Genomic DNA, 26,262 nt, shown 5'->3' on the forward strand with positions numbered 1-26,262 from the left:
GCAGAGACTTGTCATCAGACTAGTCATTGTGCAGGACTGGAATTATTAATTAACAGCCCAAACCTGTGCCTCTCACGTGCTACAGAGAAACATCATCATCACCGTGAGCTCAGTGCTGCACATCAGGGACAAAGACACCCCCAGGACATCCCTGGAAGTGCTCAAGGCCAGGTCGGATGGGGCATTGAGCAGCCTGGTGTAGAGGGAGGTGTCCCTGCCCATGGAAGGGGGGTTTGAATGAGTTTTTTGGATTTCTAAGGTTTCTTCCAACCCAAACCACTCTGTGGTTCTACAGTGTGGGAAGGCTGGTGGAAAGGAAAGGCTGGGAAGAGCAGGCAGGTTTTGTTTAAATGTCCCAGGGTCAGAAAGGCTGAGCTGATGCTAACAGCAGCACGTGGACTGAGCAAGAGGCTTGAGGGGCATCAGGCTGCCTCTGGAGACAGGATGGAGCTGCTCTGATGGAAACCTTGCAGAGGCTGCTTAGCACAAGCCAGGCTGGCAAACCAGCAGCAAAGAGCAGCAATGTGCTTGGCTGGGACCCGACTGAAGATGGCTTTTAAAAGGTGCTGTTGCTGAGGGACAACAAACAGCTCGTTACATATCTGTGCTCAAGACCCTACAATCAATTAGAAATAATTAAACCTAAACATGTGAATGGCAGAAGGACTCCTACACACCCTTTTCAAAACCTGTTGAGCATTCTCTCTTCAAATCTGTAACCCCCACAGCCTTGTTTCTGTCTATCAGAAGTTAATTATGGGAGAGAGTTTCAAAATGTGTTAAGAGCTATCACATATCTGGGGGTCATTTGCACTGAAGACAGGAAAATGCATTAATGGAAATGGTGCTGTGAGCATCTCAGCTTTCTCTGCAGCATTCACAGATTCAAGGACACAACTTATGGCCTCTCTTTTCCATCATCAGAACCATTCAAAAAGCTAAAGTTCAAAAACTACAGAGTTAACAAACCAGACCTCTTTAGTTTTTTCATTTGCTAAGTTTTGTTTATATGTATACAAGACAGTAAGTATTGTGCATCACTTCTTCCCCCACAATACTACTTTTGTCAGCACCTGCATTCAACAAGTCCATTTTGTTCCAAGACGGGACAAAAATATTGCTGGAGAGCTCTCTCAACCATCAGAATTTACCTTGTATTTCACAGCTTTCTCAGGACATCTCATTGAGAAATGAAACCTTTGACTTTGGGAAATGAATCCTTTCCTATGCATAGGTCATCAACAGATGGCAGCAGAAAGAAAAGATGCTGCTTCTGAAATATTCATGTTGTTTGCTGCTCTAAGTTGCTACTTTACTTTGTATCTTGAGGGATGACACCCGAAAATTAAAGCCAAAATCTAATTTTGGTTGTAGGATCCTTGCCGTGCTCTATTTAAGCTCCAGAAATCAAAATAACATGAAATTTTGATTAAACAAAAAAGCCACTGCACTGACATCAAATTCTTACCTCATTATTTGAAACTCTTTTCATCTATATCTTTAAAATTACCTTCTGCTCCCAATACCCACATCCATCACCAAGAATCACAAAGTCTGAAGGTGAGGATGCAGAATGAAGGGCCTCTGACCCACAAATCAGTCACACAGGAGCACTGGAATTTTAGTTCCCAAAAAAGATTCATGTTCTCTTCCCAGCAGCAAGGAACAGCTGCATTGAGCTAATTATCTTAGAAATCCATATATTTACAGGTCCCAGAAAAGGGATATGGCATAAAGTAGCAAAATCTACATGTAATGCCTGAAAAAGACTTTTTTCCCCCTTTAATTCTTTCCTAGTAAAATGCAAAAATATTAAAAATATGTTCAGCCTCAACTGTCACCACTGAAAATATTCATATTCTCAGCCCATGGAACCTATTAAACAAATGCCCTTTGTGGCTGAAGTGCTCCTGCATGATGTGGCTCCACCATAGTCTCAAACCAGACCAAGTTCTGACTGAATCGAGACCATTTCTTAGACAGCAAAAGAAGTGTGGATCTCTTTCCAAAACAATGTAACAGAAATAAAAATTTCCTTTGGGCATGCGGCAAGATAAAATTGAAGATTCCACTTGATATACAAAATAGAAACCTCCCTCACACAAAGTACAACATAGATGAATGGCAAAAAAGTGCACACACATATCGCTGATAGGAAAAGCTTAAGAGCAGCTCTCTCTCTTTCTTAAATATTTTCATATTTGCCCAAAACCAATATTGAGCACATAAAAATCATTTGTAAAACAGAGATGAGCATACCAAATTAAAGTATTTTATGTTTTAAGCATTTCCATTTGTCAGAGCTCCTGCAGACAATGTTGTGCTGGCCCTGCCAGGGCCAGGCAGCCCAGTAAGGGACAATGTGTGCCCCAAATTCAGCAAATTCTGGGTGCTCACTGCCTTTTCTGAGCACCCATCCCAACAGGATTTAGTCAGCACTGGTTTCCTCTGGTATGGGAAGTCAAGAACAAGTTATTCTCTGGATTATTCTGACCTGCCCAGCCTTGGCAGCATCTCCCCCCCAGACACCAGGGACAGCTTTTCCCTGGTGTAGCTCAGATGGCATTCACACAACCACAACAGGGAGAAATCCTGCCTGAGGCTTATTGCACAGCAGCATTTCATCCTGGTCAGCCTACCAGCCTGGCTGCAGAGAGGATTTGGGATATCAAATACAAGAGAAAACCTCAAACACCCAAATCCCAGAGCACCTCTGGCCTGACATCCCTTTCAGAGCATCTTTTAAGGAAGCTGTGCTACCAAGGCAGGAACAAGAAGTCGTGGCTCTTCAGTGTGGGTGACCTTCTCCCCTCACCTGCCCCCAAATGAGTCTACAAAAAAGGGTTTTTATCCCTTTTCCCTCCTCTTTTAACTCTTTCACTAAATGTCACATTCATTTTCAAGGCCAAAGAACAGCCACCTGACATCTGAGAGTAAGACCATCGTGTTTTCCACTAGGAAAACCACAAAAGGATAAAATGAAGAGAAAGGCTAAGAGCTGTTTCACAAAGGTCACATGGAACACAGAGGCTGCAGCCCCTGGTAAGGGCACTTTGGGTTTACTAAGCCACTCACTCTGCATGTCACCTGCACACTGGGGAACTAAGGAAAAAAACTACAGAAAACAAAATGTCTTTAACCGCCCTTGGTCCTTAAAAGCTTAATTACCTTCAGCATGCTCAAACCACCTGCACTGCCCTCAGCAGCTGACAAAACTCTTTACTTGTGCTCAACAATACCGATGGTTTTGATAATTTTATTTAAAAATGCAGAAAATGAGGTTTCTCATTTTCCTAAAGCATTAAACTCCCTCTTGAAGTGTAACCTGAGATCAATTTTATTTCATCTGTTATGTAGTAGTTTTAATAAAGTGTTAAAATCAAAGATATTGAAAAATTACAGGAGAAAATAATCCTCTGAAATAATGTGAAAATGGAACGGGCAAATAATAATGCAACTGGAGCAGAAAACCATTACATCCACTCTCAGTTTGCTTCCATGCTGAGCATCTCCTTTGCTTAATCTTTCTAAAAGGAGACAGCAGCAAATGCCAGTCCCCACCAAAGCCTCTGCTCCCAGGTTTGTACTCCTGGTAAAACTACTCACTACTTCTGCAAGAAAGAACTTTCCTCTTTAGAACAAGATAGGAAAAAAGAAAAAGTTAAAACTGCCTGTTTATAAAACTCCTTATGTAAAGATACTACAGTGAATGAAGCATTAAATTATGCAGTGTGAGATGTAATGGAGTGAATTATATTCAGTAAGATCACACATTACTGAAAATATGCAAAAAGCTCTGCTGCTGGCTTTCAGTTGTCAAGCTACACATACATATATACATATTATATATATATAGATATAGATATATTTTGCACATCTCATTATTTTCTACTGTCTCCATGTGTGATAACATGCCCAGTGCTGACACTTGTCCTGCTCTCCCTGGAAGACCCTACATTAGCATGTAAATAGCTGGCAGACACAGGGAAATGAGAGCAAGGAATAGCTCTTTAATTAACTTTAATCCTCTGAAAATCCATACAGCAATCTGTTCTGACAGTTTTCTACACAAGATCTTCTTAGGAGGTCCCTAAGTGCTGCCTGAGGATCACTGCCAGGCTGGAACGAGGAGGAAGAACGAACAAACCAGTTTTGGAGACAATATTTAGGCATTTTTCTGCTATTAAACGATGACTGGTGACTGCCATCTGGCATTATCAGAGCTGTCATTAGCCTGGCTCTGGATGGGAAGCAAAGGGATGCCATGAGCAAGGCTCAGCACAGATCCAGGAGCACACCCATGGAGCAGCCTCCTGCAGCTCTCCACAGCACCCAGGCTGCCCAGCCCTGCCCTCTGGAACATCTCAGCCCAGTTCACACAACATCCTCAAGGTTGAAGGGCAAACTTGTTAGAAGACTTGATGAATCAGCTCCACAGCAGCACCCAGATCTTCAGTCTTGAATGGCAAAAAGGCTGGCAGACTGTAAAGGAGTGAGCTGAAATTGTTCCTCGATGGCTTACAGCTTCCAAACGTGACAAGTGTTATTCATAATCCTCCATTGTCGCAGACGTCTTTTGTGAAAATCCTTTTCTTTAGGATTTTTTCCCTTCTGAGAAGCAGAGGCCTCAGAAACAAAATGTAAACATTGGTTATCTGCTGCTGTGGAATGCATCAGGTGTGTCTGTGATTGGGCCCTCTTGAATGTTTACAATTAATGGCCAACCACAGACCAGACAGCTTGGACTCTCTGTCCGAGGCACAGATCTTTGTTATTCATTGCTTTCTATTCTTAGCTAGCCTTCTGAGGAAACCTTTCCTTCTATTCTTTTTTAGTAATAGTAATAATGTAATATATATCTCATAAAATAATAAATCAAGCCTTCTGAACATGGAGTCAACATTCTCGTCTCTTCCCTCGTCCAAGAACCCCTGTGAACACTGGACCAAGAACCCCCTGTCACACTCTATTACAAGGAAATTTCAAACAAATTTTGGCGTGGAGGGAAAAAGAAAATCAAAGGATAAATGGAAGGAGATGCACTGGCACAGGTTTTGGCAACACAAGATTGTCAAAGAACTCCTAGCTGCTGCAGGTTAGATTTAACTCTGAAAGTGGTCTAATAGTCCCATTCCTATAAATTCATATCCTCCTGCCAGTAGAACCATGCTAAGCATAAAGACTGCATGCCATCACAACTCCCCCCTCAATATTATAAATGCTGGAATATCATGAGCAGACATCTCACTTAATTCATCACATCAGATTCCAGGGCTAAAACATACAGAAAAGATCCAGCATGGCAACTTCAAAAACTTGGTGACTGCTAATGCTCAGAAGAATGCATCCTTTTATGAATATGTGAGCATGAATTTCAATAAAATGACCTTTAACATGACAGATTCCAGCTGAAGAAAGAAGGAAATCTCCACTGACACATAAATTACTTAAGATGAAGGTGCTCCTTCTAAGATTTACCTTCCACAGACTAGTCCTTATACACACTGATCACTAATCCTCTTTAAACTATGCCCTACTTCCTGCAGCTCTGAGAAGTTATGTTCTAATCTGATCTAAATTTTCCAGACTAGAGAAACACCATAAAAAGTGCCCTTAACAGCTCTGAAGACCAAATAAAAGGTGAAATTGGAATAAGTTCATAAAAACATCATAATCACATCCAGGACTAGTTAGAAGATTGCTCTTTGGCCATCTGGCAAGAGTACCTGGCACAGACAATGCCTGAACTATGGCCTCTCAGCTGATGCCTCCCTGTAAATAAATATGCAGCCACCAACCAGGTTGTTCCATAAAATGAAATAATAACATTAAATAACTCAAACAAATAAAATTTAATCATAAATTTTAAAGGGGCAAGAAAAGGAGGAAAAATCCACAAAGTAATGCCCTAAATGAGATCTAACAGCTCTGAAACCTCCATCTGATCCTAGAGAACAGGACCACCCAGCTCCATATACTGCCCACAGCTGCACATTTCTGATTCATCTTGCAGACAGGCAGGAGTGACAGCAGCTGTGATCCACTCACACTTTTCTGGGAATAGAGTGATTTGTTTACTCACAGCAACACTGTTAAATCTCATGGGATATTCAGACACTTGTACAGGGAGAAGAGAATGAGCAGCTCAGAAATTGCTTCTTGCAATACGTGAACTTGCAAGAGTGGCTCGTATCTTTAACAAAATTTGAAATAAAATAGATTTTTTTTAACATTGCCAGTTTCATAAAGATGCAAACAAATACAAATATCAAAACACTGAAAGTCACATTGCTTGCATGAAGCAAGAAAAGGTCATGTAAATGTAAAATATAATGGAGACTATCAAGTAAATAAAAGCAACAGCAATAATATTAATTTGTATTTTAAAGGCAGACAAATTTCAACACCATGAAAACATAAAGCCCCAAACAAAGCTGAAATGGACAGCTCCATGTAGAGGGCAATCCTTTGAGTCTATCAGAGACACAAGTGGCTGTAGCTGCACATTGACCCAGCAAAGATCCAGGCTCCAAAAAGAATCATCACAGCTCCTCTGCTCTATTTCATCCAGAGAACTGTGATAAAGGCAGCTAAATGCTTCAAGAAATTGAACTGCACTAAGAAGATATAATAATAATCTTAAAGCTGGATATTCACCCAAGACCAAAAAATAACAAAGGTGTTAACAGACAAAAGGAATAAAATGATTTATCATTAAAAATGGCTATCCTATTGGAGATACCAGACTGCAGACATCCTCCTCTGTTTTGAAAGCAGAGATAAGGTTGTTCTGGGAAATTAGAGTCATTGGCAAGGAAGTTTCACCTGAACATTAGGAAAATTAGTTAAGAAGATTCAGAATTCAAAGCATCTCTTTGAGTTGAGTGTAACAAGATAAAATAGAGATAGATAAGCAGGAGCTTTTGTGAAAGTAATTTAAACTGAACCAGTTAAGAATTCTTTGAGAGAACTCACAGGAGAGCCAACCAGTGAGCACAGGGCTTGAAAGTCTGTTTAAATGACCAAGCAACCCTGGGTTTTAATCATGATGTGAGAGGCAAATAGCAGCTGGTAGGAGCTGGTGATGGAGGAGCACACCAGCCCTCCCTGCCATGGAAAGCAATTAGCAGGAGGCTGCACTGAGGACTGGAGCCAGAAGTTTCCTTCAGGATCATTATTAGCATAGTGGAACAAGGGCAAGCAGCAAGATGTGAGCTGACAACATGAAATATTAATGTCAGCAGAGTCTAGAGACAAGGGTGAGGCATTCCAGAGCACCTAAAAATATCAATAATGACAGATGAGCAAAGGCTGATAAACAGATGAGCAAAACCACACACGAACATAAGTGTGTGAAGAGGGGAAGGAAAAAGCTTTCGATTTCACACAGTGTGCACACAAGCAGCTTTTACACCACAACCCCCCAAGGATTTGATTTTGACAACTTTGGAAGCCACAATATCCCTAGGGACATATCAGCCAGCCAGAGCCCACAAAGAGGAGGGAAGGGACTTCAGCCATAACCTCCACAAACAAAACCACCTCAGCAACACAGATCCAGGAAAAAACCAGATCCTTGTACTAGCACAGGTTTACCACAACAGTACCAGGTGATTCCAGGATGTGACACGACTCAAAAGATGTAGAAAATCAGTGCAACGCTGATACTAACACAGCAGAGCAGGCAGTGTCAGGGAATACATACACACGTGCTGCAGCAAAGGATTTGTCACCTGCAGGAAGGTCATTGTCACGTAGGTAAGGCACAGAAAACTGCAGTCTGCACTGGGGGACTTCATAATAAACCAAACATTCTCAGAAGGAGATACACTAAAGATTTCACAGCTCTTCCACAGCACTCCTGTTTGACTTGAGCTCAGGTCTTCAGTTATTTCACCCAAGCATCTCTGTTCCCTGTGCTCTTTTATAACTGAGATAACAGTGCTGTTACCTCACAGGAATGCTAGAAGGAGAAAAGCAGCTCTAGACACTGAGTACTGCTAAAATGTGAGTGACAGTGTCATTCAGGTTCCCAAAATAGACAGCATTTAACCTTCATTAGCTGCTAAGAGCTCTCCTAAGTCTACCAAGCATTGATACTCGGATATTTATAACACATTTAACTCCAGACTAAGTCCCAGCACAAAAAAAGAGAAAGGACAAGCAATGTATCAAGAAGGCTCCCCCCTCCCCTCAGAGTTTCTTATCACTACTTCTTGGGGGAAAAAATTGCCAGGAAAAGGAACTCATTGGTCTGGATGAATAAACCTTGTAAGTCCCAAAGCTGTCCCTGGGGAGAGCAGCAATCATGCTTGTTACATCCGAACAATGCAGCAAAATGAGAAGATACCATTTTTCTTAAGTTTTATTTGCATGAGGGATATGAACTCTGTAATTTGCATTTAATATTATTAGCCATCCTTTTAGCATATTGAAAGTTAATTACAAATCAAAACTTTTGATGCAGATCGTTAGGCACCCATTCATCCGCGGGAGGCAGAGCCACGATCCCAGAGCAGCTGAGGAGGAACAGCTTGCAGGTTCTGTCAGCTGAAGAACATCCAAAACACAGGGAATTCTGTATCAAGCCAAAGCATGACCCCCTGCCCACCAGCCAGGCTTGGCAGGAAGTTCTTGATCTGTTCCTATTACTAATTCAACTGGGTATGCCTACTTGGATGCTCTGGCTGCAGTTAAAGATCCAGTTCCTTCAGTGGAGCAGTTTGGCACTGAAACCAAGGCTGTGAAACTGCTGGCTGATGAGGGGCAACAATTCCACATCCCTGCTCCCTCTTCTTAAAGGAAAACTAGGAAAAAAAAACTACCTCTGCAAAGGGAGAAGCAGTGAGAACACAAATACCAACAAAAGAGCACCTCAAACTCAGCCTAATTTGGTGAAGTTTAGCAAGAACTCACAAAGTCACAGTATTTTGGTAGAGACTGATTTAGATGAGTCAGCTTGAGCTGGTTGCTTAGAGGGATCAAAAAATTCCTTATGTTAGAGAATGAACCCCAAGAGAGGGCACAGCTGAATGCAGAAAATGCACCAACAGCTGCAGCAGAAGGAGCTTCAGAACCGCAGAACTCACAAATCCACGTGCAGGCAGAGAGGAAAGTGAAGCAGGGAAGGTGAGCACATTTAATTATTTCTGCAGTTCTGGTTTCCTTGTGTTATCTGAAGGAAAACATCAGATCCAGAACACGTGTTTCACACCCTTCAGCTTGCACATGCCCCCAGAGAGTTAAACTATAAACCTGGCTATTATTTACAGCTCCTCAGCATCCCATCTAGGATGTTTTCAAGGAATTCAGCAGGGCTTTTTTCTTCTCTTTTATGCAAGTAAAAAGCCAATATTGGAACACAAGAGCTACAAACATAGCCTTAGGTTAACACCACACATGACAAATTCATGTGCATAGATATTACATAAGAAACACGTTGCCTCACACAGAAGGAGGTTAAATAGCTTTCTGGGGCTTTTTTTAATAACTTCTTTGGTGGAAAAGATTTCATCTAAAGCTTTTAAAGTGTGGTGACCATGGCTCCATTATGAACCACTCACTGAGCTACCCGTGACCTGCACCTCTGTCACAATTCCAGCACAGGGAGAAAGCAGAGGGATGAGCAGAATGGGACACTCAGCATGCCCTGCTGTGCCCCACATGTTCAGAGATGAACTGGCCACTAAGCTGAGTGGTACTTTCCTGCACAGGATCGTTTAGAGGCACAGGAAAGCAGAGAAGGAGAAGGCAATCACCTGGGCTTCCAGCAGAGCTGTGCCTGGATGGGACACTGAGGCACAGCAGGAAATGTGCAGCTATTGCTGCTCCTCAGTGGTCAGGGAGAACAAGGAATGGCTCTGAGAAAACAAACAGCTCTGTGGTTTTAAACTGGGAGGGAAAACAGAAAATAAACAGATTATTTGCTTGGCATTTTGCTAGGAGCAAACAGAAGAGCTGAGATTTACTTAAAGGACTGGCAAAGTGAAGCAGAGAGGGGGAAAGAAAATGATTCCAGGGTAATCTCTCCAAATAATGAGGTGGCAATGGGTACCCCCAGTGCAGCCCTTGGGTGGGGGCTTTGTTCCATGCAGGCTGAGCCCCTTTAGCCTCATGTGCAGAATGAATAAGAGGGAAAAAGGATAATGGACAGGGATACTTAGTGAAAACAGAGTGGGAGAGATGTCACTGGAGTAAGCACTGCCTCTTGGTCATGTTTACTTCATGCAAAAAGTCAAGAATTCTCTTGTAGGGTGATTTTCACTTTTAAAAAACAACCCTGAATGGTCCACAAGCACTTTTTTCCCCAGCACCAAACCTTATATACACTATCATAATAAACATCTCCACGTTGGAGAGGGATAAAAGGCATTTTGTTTTGATTTCATTATATCTCCTGAAATTGCTTTTTTCTTTCTGCATTTTTTTCTTGTCATTCAGTTGTGGTGGCCCTCACTGAGGGATAATGCAATAACACTTCTGACAAGGTCAGCTTTCCAATAACTTTGCAAATGGCATTTCCCAATGACAAAACAAGCACAGCTTCTCCTCTCTTTGTAATTAATATAATAGAAATGTCAACCTGAAAAGTTGGTCTCCAAAGGTAGTATGTTATCAACAGAAAATTAATTTATTAAAGTCAGAAAGTGTTTCTTTATCTGCAAAGCTGAAAATACTATTTACAGAGCAGAATTCCTGTTACAAGCACAAAGCATAAAACTTCTGCAGTTTATATATGTGCCTGAAAAAGCAGCAACCGAAGAGAAGAGTTAAATTGCTTAGATTTCTAATTCAGACACTAGATCATTTTGGGAGCTGCACCACTCCTTTTGCAAATGCCCTGTAGAAGATGTGTGCACATCCTGAAAGAAACATTACTCCACATCCATGTTTATCTTTAATTTAATCACAAGTCCAATGCACAGAATGAGTCTCCCTAGCTCCTGTCCCATGCACATAAGCAATAAAAAGCTGTTGGTCCTGGACCTGCCTGTAACCCATCTCTCCCATAAGGCAGGAAAAATGAGTGTGGGAGCAGGGACTCTTCCAGCTGCTTCTTCCACTGGAGAGAAGACTCTGCTGCTCAAAGGGAGTAAGAGCATCTCCTCTCCCTGAAGAGGGAATGAGTTCTTGGCTCTGTCCCATGAAGATGAGCCCATGGGGCTCCAGGCACACCCCACTCCAAAGCCACCAACTCTACAGGCCAGAAAGTCAGAGCCCTCCCTAGGACCTGCTGTGTATCATGGTATGAATCTCTCCTTCAACTGCTCACAAGGACAGGAGCCCCAGTCCTGTCATGCATTTCTGTCTGTATTTAGATTTTACAGCTCCTTCAGGCACCCAGGACAGGCAGACATGAGCTCCAGCTTGGTGCAATAGCCCAGCAGGGGAAGTGTGCTCACATCTCAGGGGGGAAGAGCATCCACCTGCAGCAGAACTACACATCCTGCAGTTCCAGCATGGGCTGGCACAGAGGACCGGCAGAATGCACATTTTGCTGTGAAAAATATTTGCCACTGGTGTCAAAGCCAGAGCCCCTCAGGTGCCTGCAGCTCCCGGGCATGAGATCAGCACAAACCTTCCCAAACACTTGCAGGAAAAGTTTAAAATGCTCCACCCTTTCAGCAACTTTCACTTGAACCACTTGGTCTCAATTCCTTGCACACAGACTTGTGGCACCCAAAATAATATTGACTAAAAGCCCAAATTGGGTGGGGTTTCCCTTTTCCCCAGTATTGATACAACACTGGAATAAACCCACGGCACTTTGTACACACCCAACACTGTGGGAAGCAAAGGAACACATCTGCTGGAATCAGTAAGGAGATGCAGACACAGATTTAAACTACTCTGGCCATGCTTCCCTGTGCTTAAAAAGCAGCTTGGATGCCCCACAGGGTTATAGAACCTTCCTAATACTCTTATGAGAAGAGATCTCCTCCTCCTGACAGAAAGCAAGTCCAACATCTTGATGTGTAAAAAGCATATCCTCTTTTCCTGCCTCATGCTCACACTTTACCTGTTGATTCCTTTTTAAATTCTTGACTTCAAAAAGGCATTGATCTTTCTAGGGAAATCCTGAAGCTCTGGATTCATACAGACAGAAAACTAAGCCTCAGCTCCCCCACTGTCCCAAATTGGTTCCACCTGAACAGGCAAGTTTACAGTTAATGATTCCTCACAGGTCCTGCCCCACATAACACTAAAAAAATCCAGCAGCTGTTCTGTATAGTGAGAAACTTGTAACATAATAATCTCATTACATCAATCAAAATTAATTAACTGTAGCTACACCAATTCTTCAAATATTCTGTAGCTTCTATTAAACAGTTGTTGACTCTATCTGAAATACTACCTAAACAAATGTGCTCATAAAAGAGGGAACAGTACATTTCTCCTCAATGCAACAAATCATGGGTCAGAGACCATTTCCAAGATGCTTTGTAAAACCTCATTTGACTTCTAATATATTCATCAATTTAAGCAATGCTTGACCTGAGATGCTGTGAACACACATTGAACAAAATAGTCAGCACTGCATGATACTGTGCCAGGAGCAATCCAAAACTCCTCAATTCTCCAGACAGTCCTTCAGTTTTATAAAGATTTTGGGTCTTCATTTGAAAGGATGCTCTGACTGGTGTCTGAGTAGTGCAGCTGTTCTTACCAGAGGCTCCCATCACATGTTGAAATAAGCTACTGTGCAATTACTTAATTATCTCTCTCTCCTATCCTTAAAAAAAAAAAAAATCCACTTCAATTCAACTTGAAGCAAACCCAGTTAATCCAGTTTTATGGCTGAGAATTAAAACAGAGGGAAGTCAGAGATTCAAAGCTGCAGTTCCTGTAGCAGTACCACCACTCTAAGAGGCAGCGAGATTAATGCCTTCAAACCATAAGGATGTGAGGAACAAAGAATTGCAAAAAAAAAGAACCAAAACCCCTTTTTGTGCAGCTTAGCCTTGCTGGTATTTCAGAGCCTGCTGTTCAGAAATCCTAAGCCCCCTCCCTGTCCCTGGCTGCTGCCCAAGCCCCTGCCCAGCAGTCAGGTTTGTTCTGCGCCACTTCCCCCAGCAATCACTCCCTCATTCCACCCATCCATCTTCCCTGCCAGAGCTGCTCAACCATCCCTCATAATTCAGAGCTGAGGAGCTAAGGAATAAATGTTACAGCACACGCATCAAGGGAACTATAACTTTGAATTACCTGACCTGGGTGAGTTTAAATTCTCAGCCATAACATTGGATTAACCTAATTTCTTTTTATTGAATATTTTACCTTTAGAAGTCCTACAGTCCTTTCTCTCAGAGAAATATGAGAACTGAAGGTCATATAAATTCTTTTATGGGTATATTTCTAATTTTCATAATCTAACCTCTTAGCAGTGAGCATTAATATCTAGTGGGGGCAGAACAAAGCAGAATCCAGTCAGTATTCTGGGGAAATAAAAGATCACATTTCTATTGTTCTTCACAAATACCTCATAAAATAACATAACTTTTAACTTTGCTGCATACTCTGAATTGTTATAAAATTTTTAAAAATCCTCTAAACTCGCTACTTAAATAGAAGCCATGTCAGAGATAACATCAATAAGAATACAGAGGCTTGTATTCTATGTCCTTGTGCCTCCACCTCAAAAACATCAGATATAAAGATAATAATGAACTCTGTATTTTTATCATTGCAAGGTTTACCAGATACATAATAAGGCAAGAGAAAGAATTACACAAAACCAACACCCAAAAAATTGCTAAGGTAATTTTTATGAGCTCTTTTATGCTTCTAAAAAGGAAAGGGAAGCAAGGCCCAGGGGCCAATTCATCTTCTGCCTCCAGGCTGGCCATTTGAACTCAGCCTCACCATCTCCATGGTGAGAGCCCTGAGGTGCTAAAGCTCAGCTCTAACAAAGCACATCACCCTCCTGCCTCCAAGGGACAAATTCCTACAGGTACACAGAGTACAATACCCAAAGTCAGGGAAAAGGCAAATTTATCCACCAGCTAGGAGGAATTAGGACAACAGATCAAGAGCAAAGGGTGTCACTGGAGAGGATGCAGTGGAAAGCAACAAGGGCAGACTCCAGTGCCCACAGCCTGGGAACAGCTCCTGCATCTCAGAGCCAGAGGTACCTTTGACAAATGCAGACTGACAAGTGAAACTAAGGGAACTCTCAGGCTTAGAAAAGTCATTTTGGAGCAGGATAAGGAAGTGAGAACAATTCTGCTACTTTCTTCATTGAGTCAAAAGTGAGTGGTAAACTTATTACCAAGTTAGGCAAAGTAAGGAACAATGGCAAAAAGAAAACCAAGCACTGCTCTGGGAGTCCACACCAGCAAAAACACACTCTTCTGACTTTCCAAGATCTGCAAATCACACTTCAGAAACAGAACATTTTCTGGTTTAATTTAAGGATTCTTCCTCCTCCCAAATGGTCTTTGTGCTCTGCTTCACCACTGCTGCAGCCAGTCCCTTCTACAAGCACATTGATCCCAGCTTTCCTTATTCATTCTTTATGGAGAGGTTCTGCAATTGTATCAGTAAATGATATTAGCAGACCTTATGAAACAACCTGTTTCAAAGGAAAATGGCTTGTACTCATTCTCTTCTGGAAGACAATTGCCATTTGCTTAATATAGCCATGATATTTTACTGAGGTAATTATACTCTTAGCTATCAGTAACAATTAAACCCTTAGATTGAGGTTGCTTAATAAAGGTCTCCAAATAAATAACACATTCCAAACACAGTATTTTAAAATGTCAAGCATCTTGTAATGAATATAAGGAAGCATCTAGTATAAATCAGCACAGAGTTAGTTTGTCACTGTACAAGTGTCTGCAAAAATTGCTGCTGGAGTATTGTGGGATTGTGCTCAGAAGGCTACAGAAAGGGCAGTGCTGCAGATGAAGCCATTTCAATAAATACTATGGCTGGTTCATGGCAGGGCCAGGGTGAAGCCATCAACACTGCTGTTCTTCTCCAGGGGCAGGGCTGAGTGACTTGGGGAACAGCTGAGGCTGATAAAATTTGTATTTGTTCTTTTTGATTCCCTGTAGCAACTTCCTTGAAAACTGGAGTAAGGCCATCCCATTAAAAGCTAAATAAAACTCAGAAGCAGACAAATTAGAGGGTACAGATAGAGGAGAAAAAAAAATCACTTTCAGACTCTGAGATCTAGAGATACTTGAAATCAGGTCAACAGATCCTGGCAGGCTGCTAGGTATGGAAGGTGAGAGCATGGTTTAAAGGTCCTCACAGTGCAGACTGCAAGATGATTAAGAAAGGTAAAGCAGACCAGTGATAAACATGAAAAATAATAAAAATTAATCAGGAAATGTGTTTTCAGAACACATATTTGTGGGGTTATCTGGCAGGGCATCTATTGCAGGCAAAGAGTGATACAGCAAGTTAGCTCCAACACTTCTACACGTGGAGGCAGCTGCCTGAGCTCCAGGAGGAGGTTCAGTGAATCAGGACTAAAATATGACACAGCAAGTAACTGGAAGAAGTTATTTTTAAAAAAATCCCCACAATAAATATGGGTTATACAGGGGAACAAAAACCAAACCACACTAACAAACCAAAAAACTGTTAAAATAACTTCTCACAGAACTCCATTTCCCTGGAGCACTTTCCACCTCATAGAGAGAAGGCAGTCAGAAACCAACAAAAGCAAAGTGTGATATTTCCTTAACTCCTACAAAGAATGTCTATGGAAACAGTCATCAAACCCCCAACTCCTGCTTTCTCCTCACAAAACTCAGCACCCTTTGTCCAGTAACCCAGACCCTCCTGTGGAAATCACAACATGAAGCCCAGCAACCACCCTTCATCAGACTGAACTCAGGAGCGTTTTAGCACCAGCTCACCAGCAGAGAATTACTCATAAAAGCACCTACCTCATCTCTGACCTGATGGTCTTCATTTTTTAATAAAGACACCCTACAAAAGCAGTCTGGGAATTTAAATTGATGATGCTACTAGTTACTAAAGATTAAAATTCAGCAGTGACCTGTTCTGAGCCCCTGCACCCTACAGGCAGCAATTCCCACTTTGCCTCTTTCCCACAAATCATTATGATCTTCTGTCTCCTTCTGCTATTATCCTTCTCCACCCCCACCTACCAAGCACCTTTTCTCTGAAATTGTTGAACTGATTAATATAATCAAGTTGAAATTAGAGAGACCTGTGCTCAATCTAAAAGGCTGCTGAGCCTCCTTCAAACACAGAGTGTCTTGTCTCCCTCTTCTCAAGGATGGATGGTCCAAGGAAGCACTCACAAAACCTGCCTTGCTTAATCCCTGAAGAGGGAGATGTGGAATCACCTTAAAATGTATTTATTTGCCAGTCCTAAAAAGGAAAGTAACTTCCCTGAGTTTATAAAAACCTACAAAGGGGAGACACAGTGAGCAGAGGGAAAGGTTTGGCCAGGCTCAGGCTGACAGCATTTAACAACCACGTGTGGACAGCAGCCCAGCTGGGAATGCACCTGCACTGCTGAAATGCCATGCACAGAATCATGACATGGGTTGAGGGAGGGAAGGAGGGAGAGTGATAACAGCCAGGGAAAGCATTGGATACTTTGGATACTGCTCACAGCCCCGAGGAGCAGCTCAGAGCTGCCCCAAGGCCATCAGGGTGTGATGCCCAAAAAGTCTGACACAAGGATGAGCTTTGCCAAAGTGCCTGTTTCTAATGCTGCTGAGTGCAATGCTGACTGCTGTATTTACAATTTATCTTCCAAATATCCCAGCAAAAGGGTTAATTCACCTTCTTTGCTGCACACCCAGAACTTTAAGATCCCTACTTGTGCTTTAAAATCATCTATGTACCTCCTCAGAAAAAACATCCTGCAGGACCCAATATGACAGAGAAGCCATCAGCATTATTTTAAATCTTTACTGATTACAAAACAAAGCAGATGGCAAATCAAGTCATGAACTCTGCATCTGCCATGCTTAATGAACAGTTTAATTACCTAGTCCCATTTCTGATGCATTTTTACCATTCTCAGCTCTGGGAGTCACTAATACACTTCACACTGACTGATATCTCCAGGAACATGTGGTATCAGCAGTCAGCTGGAGTTGGTTAATCAATACTTGTTTAATCTCTAACTTTTATGGTGATGGCCTAAACTATGTCTCAATAGAAACAGATTTCCTATCATATCACATGATCTGGTTGAGAGCCCAGGAAACAAAAGGGAATTTTTCAGTCTCTTCTCTGGGCAGCAGAGTACCCAAAGGCAGATAAGTGCACAGAGAGGAAATAAACACAGTGAAACAACAACATCCAACACAAGCAGCTTGGTTCAGTCATTGTGTTGTGCCTTAGATGAGAGCAAGGGCTGCAATTATGGCAGTGTGCACTCATAAAGCCCTCAATTTCAGGAACAAATTAGACTAATTTGGAATAAGTTACAAAAAGTAACTGAAATTGGGCTTCCCATTTTGAGTGTTGAGCTTCCTGCAAAGGATCACAGCCTGGCTGCAAGAAGCAGGGCACTTCATCTCAGGTGAAACCTGCAGTGCCATGGGCTGAACCCATGCACTCCAGAGCTCCTTGCAGAAGCTCCTCCTGGGCACAGAAGGAATCACTGCTCTCAGGAGTCACTGAACTGAACATGGGCAGGGGAAGACGCTCCAGGTCTGAACCCTGGCAGCAGCCAAGCAAGAAACTCAGTAAGGGCTGATCACAGCCGGGTAAAATACTCAGGGAGAGGAGCAGATGATGGCCAATCCTTGGCCCTCCACATCAGAGGGCTTTGGGAGCTTTTGAGTGAGCCTTTATTGCTGTTCTCCAGCAACACCTCTGCTGCACAAGACCCAGTTGTGCCCTCTGGAAGCTGCTCTCTCTCCTGAAATAAATAACCAGAGCTGGCTTTCCATGAAATACTGACTCAATCAGCTACTTACACTCAGATAAGGATTTTCAGAAAGGGTTTTTCATTTTGGGAGGCCTCTATGTCATATAAAATTTCCGAAGATTTCAATTTTAGCCATTCAGTAGCAGAATTGTCTGTTTTTAACAAGCCCACTTCATAAACAAAGACCAGGAGTTGTCTTTCTTTGAGAGAAACACTCAAAAGCTTAAGGACAACACAAAAGTCAAATACAAAAATCTGTGAGTAAACATGGCATTCAAAGAAAATGCAGCAGTAAATCAAACAGGCAAAAGGGCAGAGGTGGATTAGGTGTTTCCCCAGCATTTCAGGTATCTCCCAGCACTGCTGTATCACAACTACCTCAGGTACCAAAGCAAAGATGAAAGATTTTCCCAAAACTCTGAGCTAAGGGACAGCAAAAAGCATGACAGACAGCAAAGCCAGCCAGGCAGATCTCTGAGAAAGAGAGTGAATCCAACCCTTCAAACATCAATTTCTGTTTCATCACTTAAGTGAAGGGAGTGACACTTCAGGAGAAACCTCCCAGCCATCAATGTCGAGAGCCTCGGTGGGGTCCTAATCCAGCCTCATGTTTCACTGAATACATGTAAATCTGCAAACTTCAGTCCTGCCCTGATTTACAAGGGCATGTGGGACAAAATGATCAACCAACATGTTCTGAAGAGCAGTTTGTGAGCAGGAATAATCAGGATGCAGCTCCTACACCCAGCAGTGGAATCGATGGGGCTGGAACACCCAGAGACTGGAGAATGCTGTGCCAGGGATCAGAGATTTGTAGGGATGCACTGAAGGGTCCCACACTGACAACTGTGTCACTTCCAAGCAGTAAACCAACTGGAAAGGCCCAAGTAAGATCAAGAAAGCCCAAAAGAAGCAAGTGAGGCAAGGAAGGAAGCAATGGACAGAGAGGTTAAATGCACTGGGATGGAAATACAAGAGCAGCCAAGACAGATAGAGACTGTGGCAAGTGACAGCTGAGCATGACTGACAAGTGAGACTGGCAGTCTGTAAAAGCCACAAAATATTGCTTCAATCTTGGGGAAAAAAATCAGTAGCCATAGCAGTGAGAAGGAGTCAGACTGGCAAAGCAAATGGCCCCTGGAGAGAGCACATTTGCCACTGAATTATTTGGTCCTGCTGTTACAAAAAAAAAAACAACTTACTGTTTTCTATTCATATTTTAAAACATATTCTAGGCCTGAGACTTCCAGGTTCCAACCTCAGCCCAAAGAAAGGAAAACTGTTACAGCATTAAAATTAAACTTGCACTGTTGAACACCTCTGATGCCTTCCAGGCCCTGTTTGCTCAGCACACAGGAGGGTCAAACATAGTAGACCCTCAAACACAGTTGCTCAGCCCTAGTAGAGGGTCAAACATGCACAAATGCAGAAGTCATACTATCAAAAGCAATAGCATTTCAATCATATATATAATACTCTCCCCCAAATTAGATTTTCACAGTCCTATTTAACAAGACAAAGATTGAATAGAGAGAACTCATCTTTTCCATTCTCAAATTACATAAAAGCACACCACAGTACTGATGCCACTAATTAGATGATTAAATACCATTCTAGGTGATATGCTTTCAATGTAAAATAATTATTTTTGACAGGAAATGTATTTGCTCAATCTCACTTTAAATCACAATATCATACTTTTTTAATTAAATGAAATTCTTTCTTCTGATTTTGCATGAGAAGAGCAACCAGCAGGAGAAACAGGCTGAGGATAGATTGTCCAAGTACCATAATGCATGTACTCCTTCACAAAGGAACCCAGCATTCTCTGGATGGAATATAAATTTTCAGAGAACAGCAAAGTCTTTATTCCTTCAAAACAGGTCAGTTGAGGAATGACTGAGCACACTGAAAACCTGCCCTGTCAAAACACAAGTTTATTTGCCATGGTCTGATGAAGAACACTTCCAACTTTTCCTATGCTCCTCCTCAGGGGGAGCACAGCAAACAAAACAAAGGTTTGTCTTTCCAGATAAATCAGGGTACAATCCTTTGTCATCATCACATGACAAAGTAATGTTATGGTTTTGTCCAGTACTTAAAGAAAAGTAATGATATTTTTGTGTTCCATGACAAAAAGTGTTTCTGCTGAGCACTGGAAATAAATTAACAAAGGGAATATTTTAGAAACCATCTGAGAAACTTCTTTCAGGGCTGAGCAGTCCAGCACAACATTAGACAGCTGAAAAGGTTATAAAAACAGGTTTTTTATAGGGCTCAGTATGCACCTGTGTCTTATCCAGCCATGGCAGTCCCAAACCAGAACATCACAGAGAGCTGCCTGCTGCTGGGGCAGGAGAGGGCTGAAAGGAGATGCCTTTTCTGTTTCCATGGAGAGAGTTTGGTCCATCCACCCTGCCTGCAGCGCCTGCCTCAGTGTGAGGCTGACAGAACTGCTGTCATTTTCCTCTTTGCACTTCTGTGACTCTCCATGGCATCAAACTCTGCAGTCAGAAGATCTGATGGAATATCCTCTTGTAAAGTGGCTGCTTCATGCTTCAAGAGCCCTGCTTACTGCACCATACATCACAGCTTCTTTGGCTCAACAATGACACGGGAATTACACAAAATTGGGTGCAGCGCAATTAAAATCGATCAAAACGCTTTCGTTGACACTGGAAATCAAAGTCTAAAGCTCAGGCACCACAGCAGCTTTTCCTCTCCTGCCTGCCCACGTGGTGATGTGCCTGGCTCCCTCTCATGAGCTCTGACTACTGGAGTCTGACCTTCTGCACACACATAAGCTCATTTACGTGAGCAGCTTTTATAACACCAGGGAGATTGCTCAGATGGGGGAAGTTTTGCAAGGAGTATTCTTGGAAAGTGAAGTAACTCTCATTCTGGCTACAGCAAATTATTATTCCCTTTGTGGAAAGCGAGCTCTCAGAATTTAATATAAAATTTTCAATGCTCTGCAGACTTTAGAATTATTGTATAGAATTTCATCATGAGAGCACACCTGATATAGGATGATGCAGACCCCTTTGATATATTCTATAGAAAGAATCTTAAAACGTATTTTCAATTTACTGGTCTAGTGCTTGCCATTACATTTGAACAGACTTCCAGCGTAAGAGGAAGGCAAATCTCTTACTCCCTGTAAATTGTTTTTCCACAGGAACAGTTGACAAGGTGCTGCCACTTCGTTCTCTTTAGGAAAGGAGGCAATGCAGCCAAAGCCATTATAAATTCCCTCCAGTGGCTCAAAACACTCCAGCAACAACATGATCCAGTTCTCTGCCCTCACATGGGTGCCAAGGCTCAGACAAAGTCACATTTCCTCAGCACAGCACGAGCCCAGCTGGGGGAACACGAGCACAGCTTTAGGAGGCACTGGTACTTCCATTCCAGTGAAGCCCTAAAGACAGGCTGCATGTCTCCCACAGCACCCATTGTGCAAAGACCCCAGAACAGTTTTGTAGCACCAGTTATAGAGGTGAACAATAAAGAAATAGGAAGGACTGCACCTGGCAGAAAGAAATAAGGACATGTGCTTTTCCAGGCTCACCTTGGTGAGGAGCACCACGCGTTTCTGCAGCCGCCTGACCAGCGCTTCCTGGTGCTCCCGTTTCTTCTTCTCATCCAAGAGCTGGCTCTGGACACACAGGATCTCCTCCTGCAGCTGCTGCCTGGCCTTCTCCAGCATCCGGGCACTAGGAGAGATGGGACAGACCTGTAACTCCTGAGTGCTGCCTCTCAGAGACATCAGGAGAGCCTCAGAGGAGAAGCCTGACCATGACTGTGTCACTCTCATCTTACAGCTGCACCACTGGAAACTGGGCAGCTGCATTCTCATTATCAGCTGCTGTCAGAAAAAGATGTGAGAGAAGAACCACCCCAGGGACAGCCTTCTTGTGCAGCATGAGACAATTACTCACAGGTAGGAAGCATTTAAATAATTGCACATCTGTTTCAAAATCAATCCGTTTGCCTTTGAGAATGTGTCTTGTTTTCAACAAACAAACCACACTCTTGGGTTCTACTGGATCTTTTCCTTTTTTTTCCTGACAAAAAAGAAGAAAAAGTAGATCTGCTTTGACTGACAGATAGTACTCAGCAAGTAATTACAGCCACACTACCTGCACATTGCCAGCAACCTATGTTGGAAGAGAAATGTCTTCTGAGGGCAGGCGACTGGCACTTCTTTTGAGATGTGGACAAGATTCTCAATTAAACCGGAACAGCCTGGCCCTCTTCTCTTCTCAGCTCTCCATGCAGCACACTGTGGTGATGCACAATTATCTGTGAGCTCCTGGAGAAGCTCTCCAGGCGTGCCCTTCAGTCCCACAGCCTGCTGCTGGACACTGAGGGGCAGCTGCTCCCAGGCTCACATCAAGCAGCTCATCACACACCAGCTGCTGGCAAAGCGCTTGATCAATAACAAAATAAAAGTGGAACCACTCCTGTGATTAAGAGTCAGTTCATGATTTAAATATGATGAGTTTATCCAAGATTGCACTAAGTATTTAATGAGTGAGCATGACATGAAATAAAAGTGTTGCACACAAGTCAAAAACCCTCAAGCAAGCAAGCAAGATCAAACTCAACATCTGCAGCTTAGTCAGGAACAGAAGAACTTTGTTTCTCTAATGCTAGAAACGCCACTGGAAAATTTATGATGGCTTCCAAGGGGTCTTATTCATCATTATATTTGAAAGAAAAGAAATAAAAGTGCTGTAAATAAAATAGCACTATTGTTAAGGTACTGTTTAGATAGATCCAAAAGGGAATACTTAAAGAACACTTCTAGCATAAATCAAGTACAACCTGCACTGCCAGGTCACCAAATTGTATTTTTTGGGAAATGTATGTAGGAATTCACAAGAATTCCAAAGTAGCTGTCTCCCTACCTCAAAATCCTTCTCTTTGAAAAAAGTATTTGTTTTAAAGCACTGGATGAATTAGAAACCTGTTTAAAGCTCCAGTTCAATTTGGAACCATTCACAGACCAATTTAATAATTGGGAACTGTGAAAGAGTCTCTTCATTGCTGTACTCAGGTGGGAAGGTTCATCAAGAGGGCTTCACATCTGTGTTTGAAACTGGGTAATTGCATTACCAGGGCACCACTACTTCCTTGCACCTGTTTTAATTAATCAGCTAAGAAGGGCACCTGTGCCAAGAGTAACATCTCTGGTGGTGGAACATGCCTGTGGGGCAGCCTATCAAGCTTGCCCTCAAAACAGGGCAGAAATGAAGGGTTAATTCCTGGTAACCTCAATTTCTGCCTTAGGATTCATTACAGTTTGTCCAACAACATTCCTTGTTATGCATAGGGTAAATATAAGTACAAAATCCTCATTAACTCGGATACATGTGTTGTAACAATTAAAATCACACTACAGAAACCTTACTGCAAATATATTTTTCTTTATCAAAGAACCTTTGTCCTGATTAGAGTCAGAACAAAAGAAAAAAATGCAAGCATAAGATTAATTACCCTGAAACAGCAAAAATCTCACATTTGATTATTGCAAAACATTTTGATAAGGCTATGGAGCAATCTTTTTTCTTAATCTCCCAATATTGTGACTTATTTCTATAAATGTTGAGTGGACCAACAAATGATGATTGATTTGACATTCACCAAGAAAAATGAGATATGTGCTAGGTTTCCTTCCCAAAAGAATGAAAAATATTTGAGATTCACGTCTCATGGAGAGCACAGACATTCAGCCACACACAAAACCTTCAAGCTAGGTTGGAAAACAACTGCTTTAAAACATGAGAGAAGTTGAGCAAAGAGAGACAAATGGGCAATTTCTTCAGCCACTGCATGGAAATAACACCTTCATCTGTTTATATTTCAGCCTCGGTACAAATGTGATGTTAACGTACCTAAAATACAAATGCCAGAGATGGCTCTGAAAGCGAGGACAATCCTCAAACTCCCTGAACTGACTGCTACCATAGGTTTCCTTGCTATGGGAGGCATGAAATTCAACTTCCTCACAACTCTCCACACCATGCCAAAGTACATTATTGAGATCCTTTCTTCTTCTCTTTGGACAGATTGATAATTCTTCCAGAAACTGCACCAAATACAGCATGAGCTGCTTCTGTAAGGAAAAATCCAAAAGGAAAGTGCTATTTCTTATTGACACAAAACAGGATTTGCAAGTAGGTGTTCAGAAGCAAAAGCCTTTTAAACCAAGACTTGTGCACTCTTTTTCCACCCTGATGACACCTATGGCTTTTCAGAAGTAATTGCTCACTCAATATGAGCATTAAAAAATAAAATAAAAGAGGCACAAAGTTCTCCATTCAACATAAGCTTAGGGAAGTGGCATTTTAAAAAATCTTTGCAAGTTCAAAGTAAACCTTTTAAGCCTTAAAGAGAAAAAGTCATTTCTGTTTATCAGCCTATTAATGTTCCTTGTTCCACATCCCAGTGAATGAGATGCCAACATATTTCTGTTCTGAGCTGTTTGAGACTCTTCATTTTTTGCTCTTCCCTTCTGTAATCCACTTTAATGCAATCTTAATGATAAAACTTCATTTTCCAGAATATTCTTTGAGAGACTGAGAACAATGAGGGCACACAGTGAATACTGAAGCTATAAGATACATTTTAATAATCTCCTTCAAAAATGACAAAAGCAGCTGACAGCTCCCCCCCGCCCCCCAGTGATCCATAAAACATTATTTTAATCATTCCATCCTTTCAGTAGCCAAGTTACCACCTCAGAGTTACTAAAAAAAAAAAAAATAATAAAAAAACAACGAGGAAAGCACACAGGATGCCAGAGCCAGTCTGTGTGTGAAGCTGGGAGGAAAACAAGGGGACCACAGCGACAATTAGAAGAGGAACAGTGTCTGGGTCATGTTGTAGCTCAGCTGAAGATGAGACACGTGTACCTACCAGGGCCAGCTGTCAGGAGGGAGAGCACATCAAAGAGAAAAGCAGAGTGTGATGGGAAGAGCAGTGAGGGAGCACAGGGGAGAACACGGTGACAGTGCCAGCGCACACACCGCGCCGAAAAGAAAAACGCGCTGCAGCCATCAGCATCCTCGTGTCAGAGTGCACAAAAAAGGGTTAATGCAGAAGCTAATGAGGCAAAAAGGAGCAGGGGAAATTGTTTTGTAGCAAGACATTTGGATGAAGGAACACCCGCTCCTGAAAGCTGACAACTCGCAGGCATCTCAATGAATCCACGCGTACGCGCATAAACCAGACTGGAAACTGATAAACACAGGGCTGAACAAAAACGTTATTTTCATTCCAGTTCCTCCCACACAGGTTTTCTGAACAAACACAAAGGTGTAAGCAAAATCAGAGTCACTCCAGCATGTCTTTTATTTTGCAGTGGATAGCAACAGGACATCCCTGCCTGTGCTCTCCCTCAAGGATTCTTCCAACCTCCAGTTTCTGACACAACTTCCCCCCTCAGCCTCTGCCTAACCTGCCTCAGTACCACCCAGGATGGGAATTAAAAAGGAAAAACAGAAGGGAGAAGATGAAAACAGTTTGACTTAAATAGGGACAGAACACAGGAAAGAAAAGGTGATGCTTGGCAAAACAGAAAAATATCCATCCTATGTTAAAAAGGGAAAAAACTGATCCATTACAAAATGCTGCTGAAAAGACTGATTGGAGCTCTGAGAGCACAGCTACAGATGGAACTAGTTTATTGAACTAGCCTGAACTAGTTTAACATTTAAGGCAGCAGAAAAACCACCATCAGGAAGAAGGAGAAAACTTTAGCGCTACAAATATTTCAGCTCAAAATTCAGAAGTTTGGGTGCTAAATTTTTACTACAATAAGATTGGCATCTCTTTCTGCTTCCTTTCTTCTTCACAGACAGAACTGTGGCTATATGGAGGCAGTAGCACCCTGCCCTGCCCTCAAATCCTGCCCTGCCACTGGGACTGTGGGAGCTGTGGGGACCTACAGGTCTGTGTTGTCTATTTGCTCACTATATTCAGAAAGAAAAATGATACAAAATACGAACATCTTTAGCAGAAGTTATCACAGGGGCTATATTTTATTTAAAGCTTTAAGTGTGCCTCACAGAGAGCCCTATGAAATACTGCTACACAAAATACTACATGAAATGGTCTACAGAGAGTTGGTGGGAAAACACTCTTCTTGCTATTTATTTCTCCCAAGTCCTCAGCAAACATCTGCAAACTTTCTCTTGTATTTTCACACCTTGTATTTTCTCAAAGATCTTTTGTATAACTCAGCAGCACCAGGCTTCCATAAATCACAAATCATTCAAAAGTAAACAGATCATACATCATCTTGCTCCTAGACACACAAGGAAGATTCAAATCACATTGAATTTATAATGAGGGAACAACATAAAGAGAATTATTTTGCTAGTGTG

At 42.1% G+C, this 26,262-nt stretch overlaps 1 protein-coding gene across 4 annotated transcripts in view; it reads right to left on the minus strand.

The window, feature by feature from the left end:
• Positions 1 to 26,262, minus strand: part of MAD1L1 (mitotic arrest deficient 1 like 1) — a 352,355-nt gene that overhangs the window by 226,314 nt on the left and 99,779 nt on the right. For all 4 annotated transcript variants that reach the window (XM_066561061.1, XM_066561059.1, XM_066561060.1 and 1 more), the window contains exon 11: positions 21,441 to 21,585. In XM_066561061.1, coding sequence (XP_066417158.1) covers positions 21,441 to 21,585 — 145 coding nt within the window. The remainder of the gene's footprint in view (positions 1 to 21,440; positions 21,586 to 26,262) is intronic.

Source organism: Molothrus aeneus, chromosome 16 (genome assembly GCF_037042795.1).
Source record: "Molothrus aeneus isolate 106 chromosome 16, BPBGC_Maene_1.0, whole genome shotgun sequence".
In the NCBI taxonomy this organism is placed as follows: domain Eukaryota; kingdom Metazoa; phylum Chordata; class Aves; order Passeriformes; family Icteridae; genus Molothrus; species Molothrus aeneus.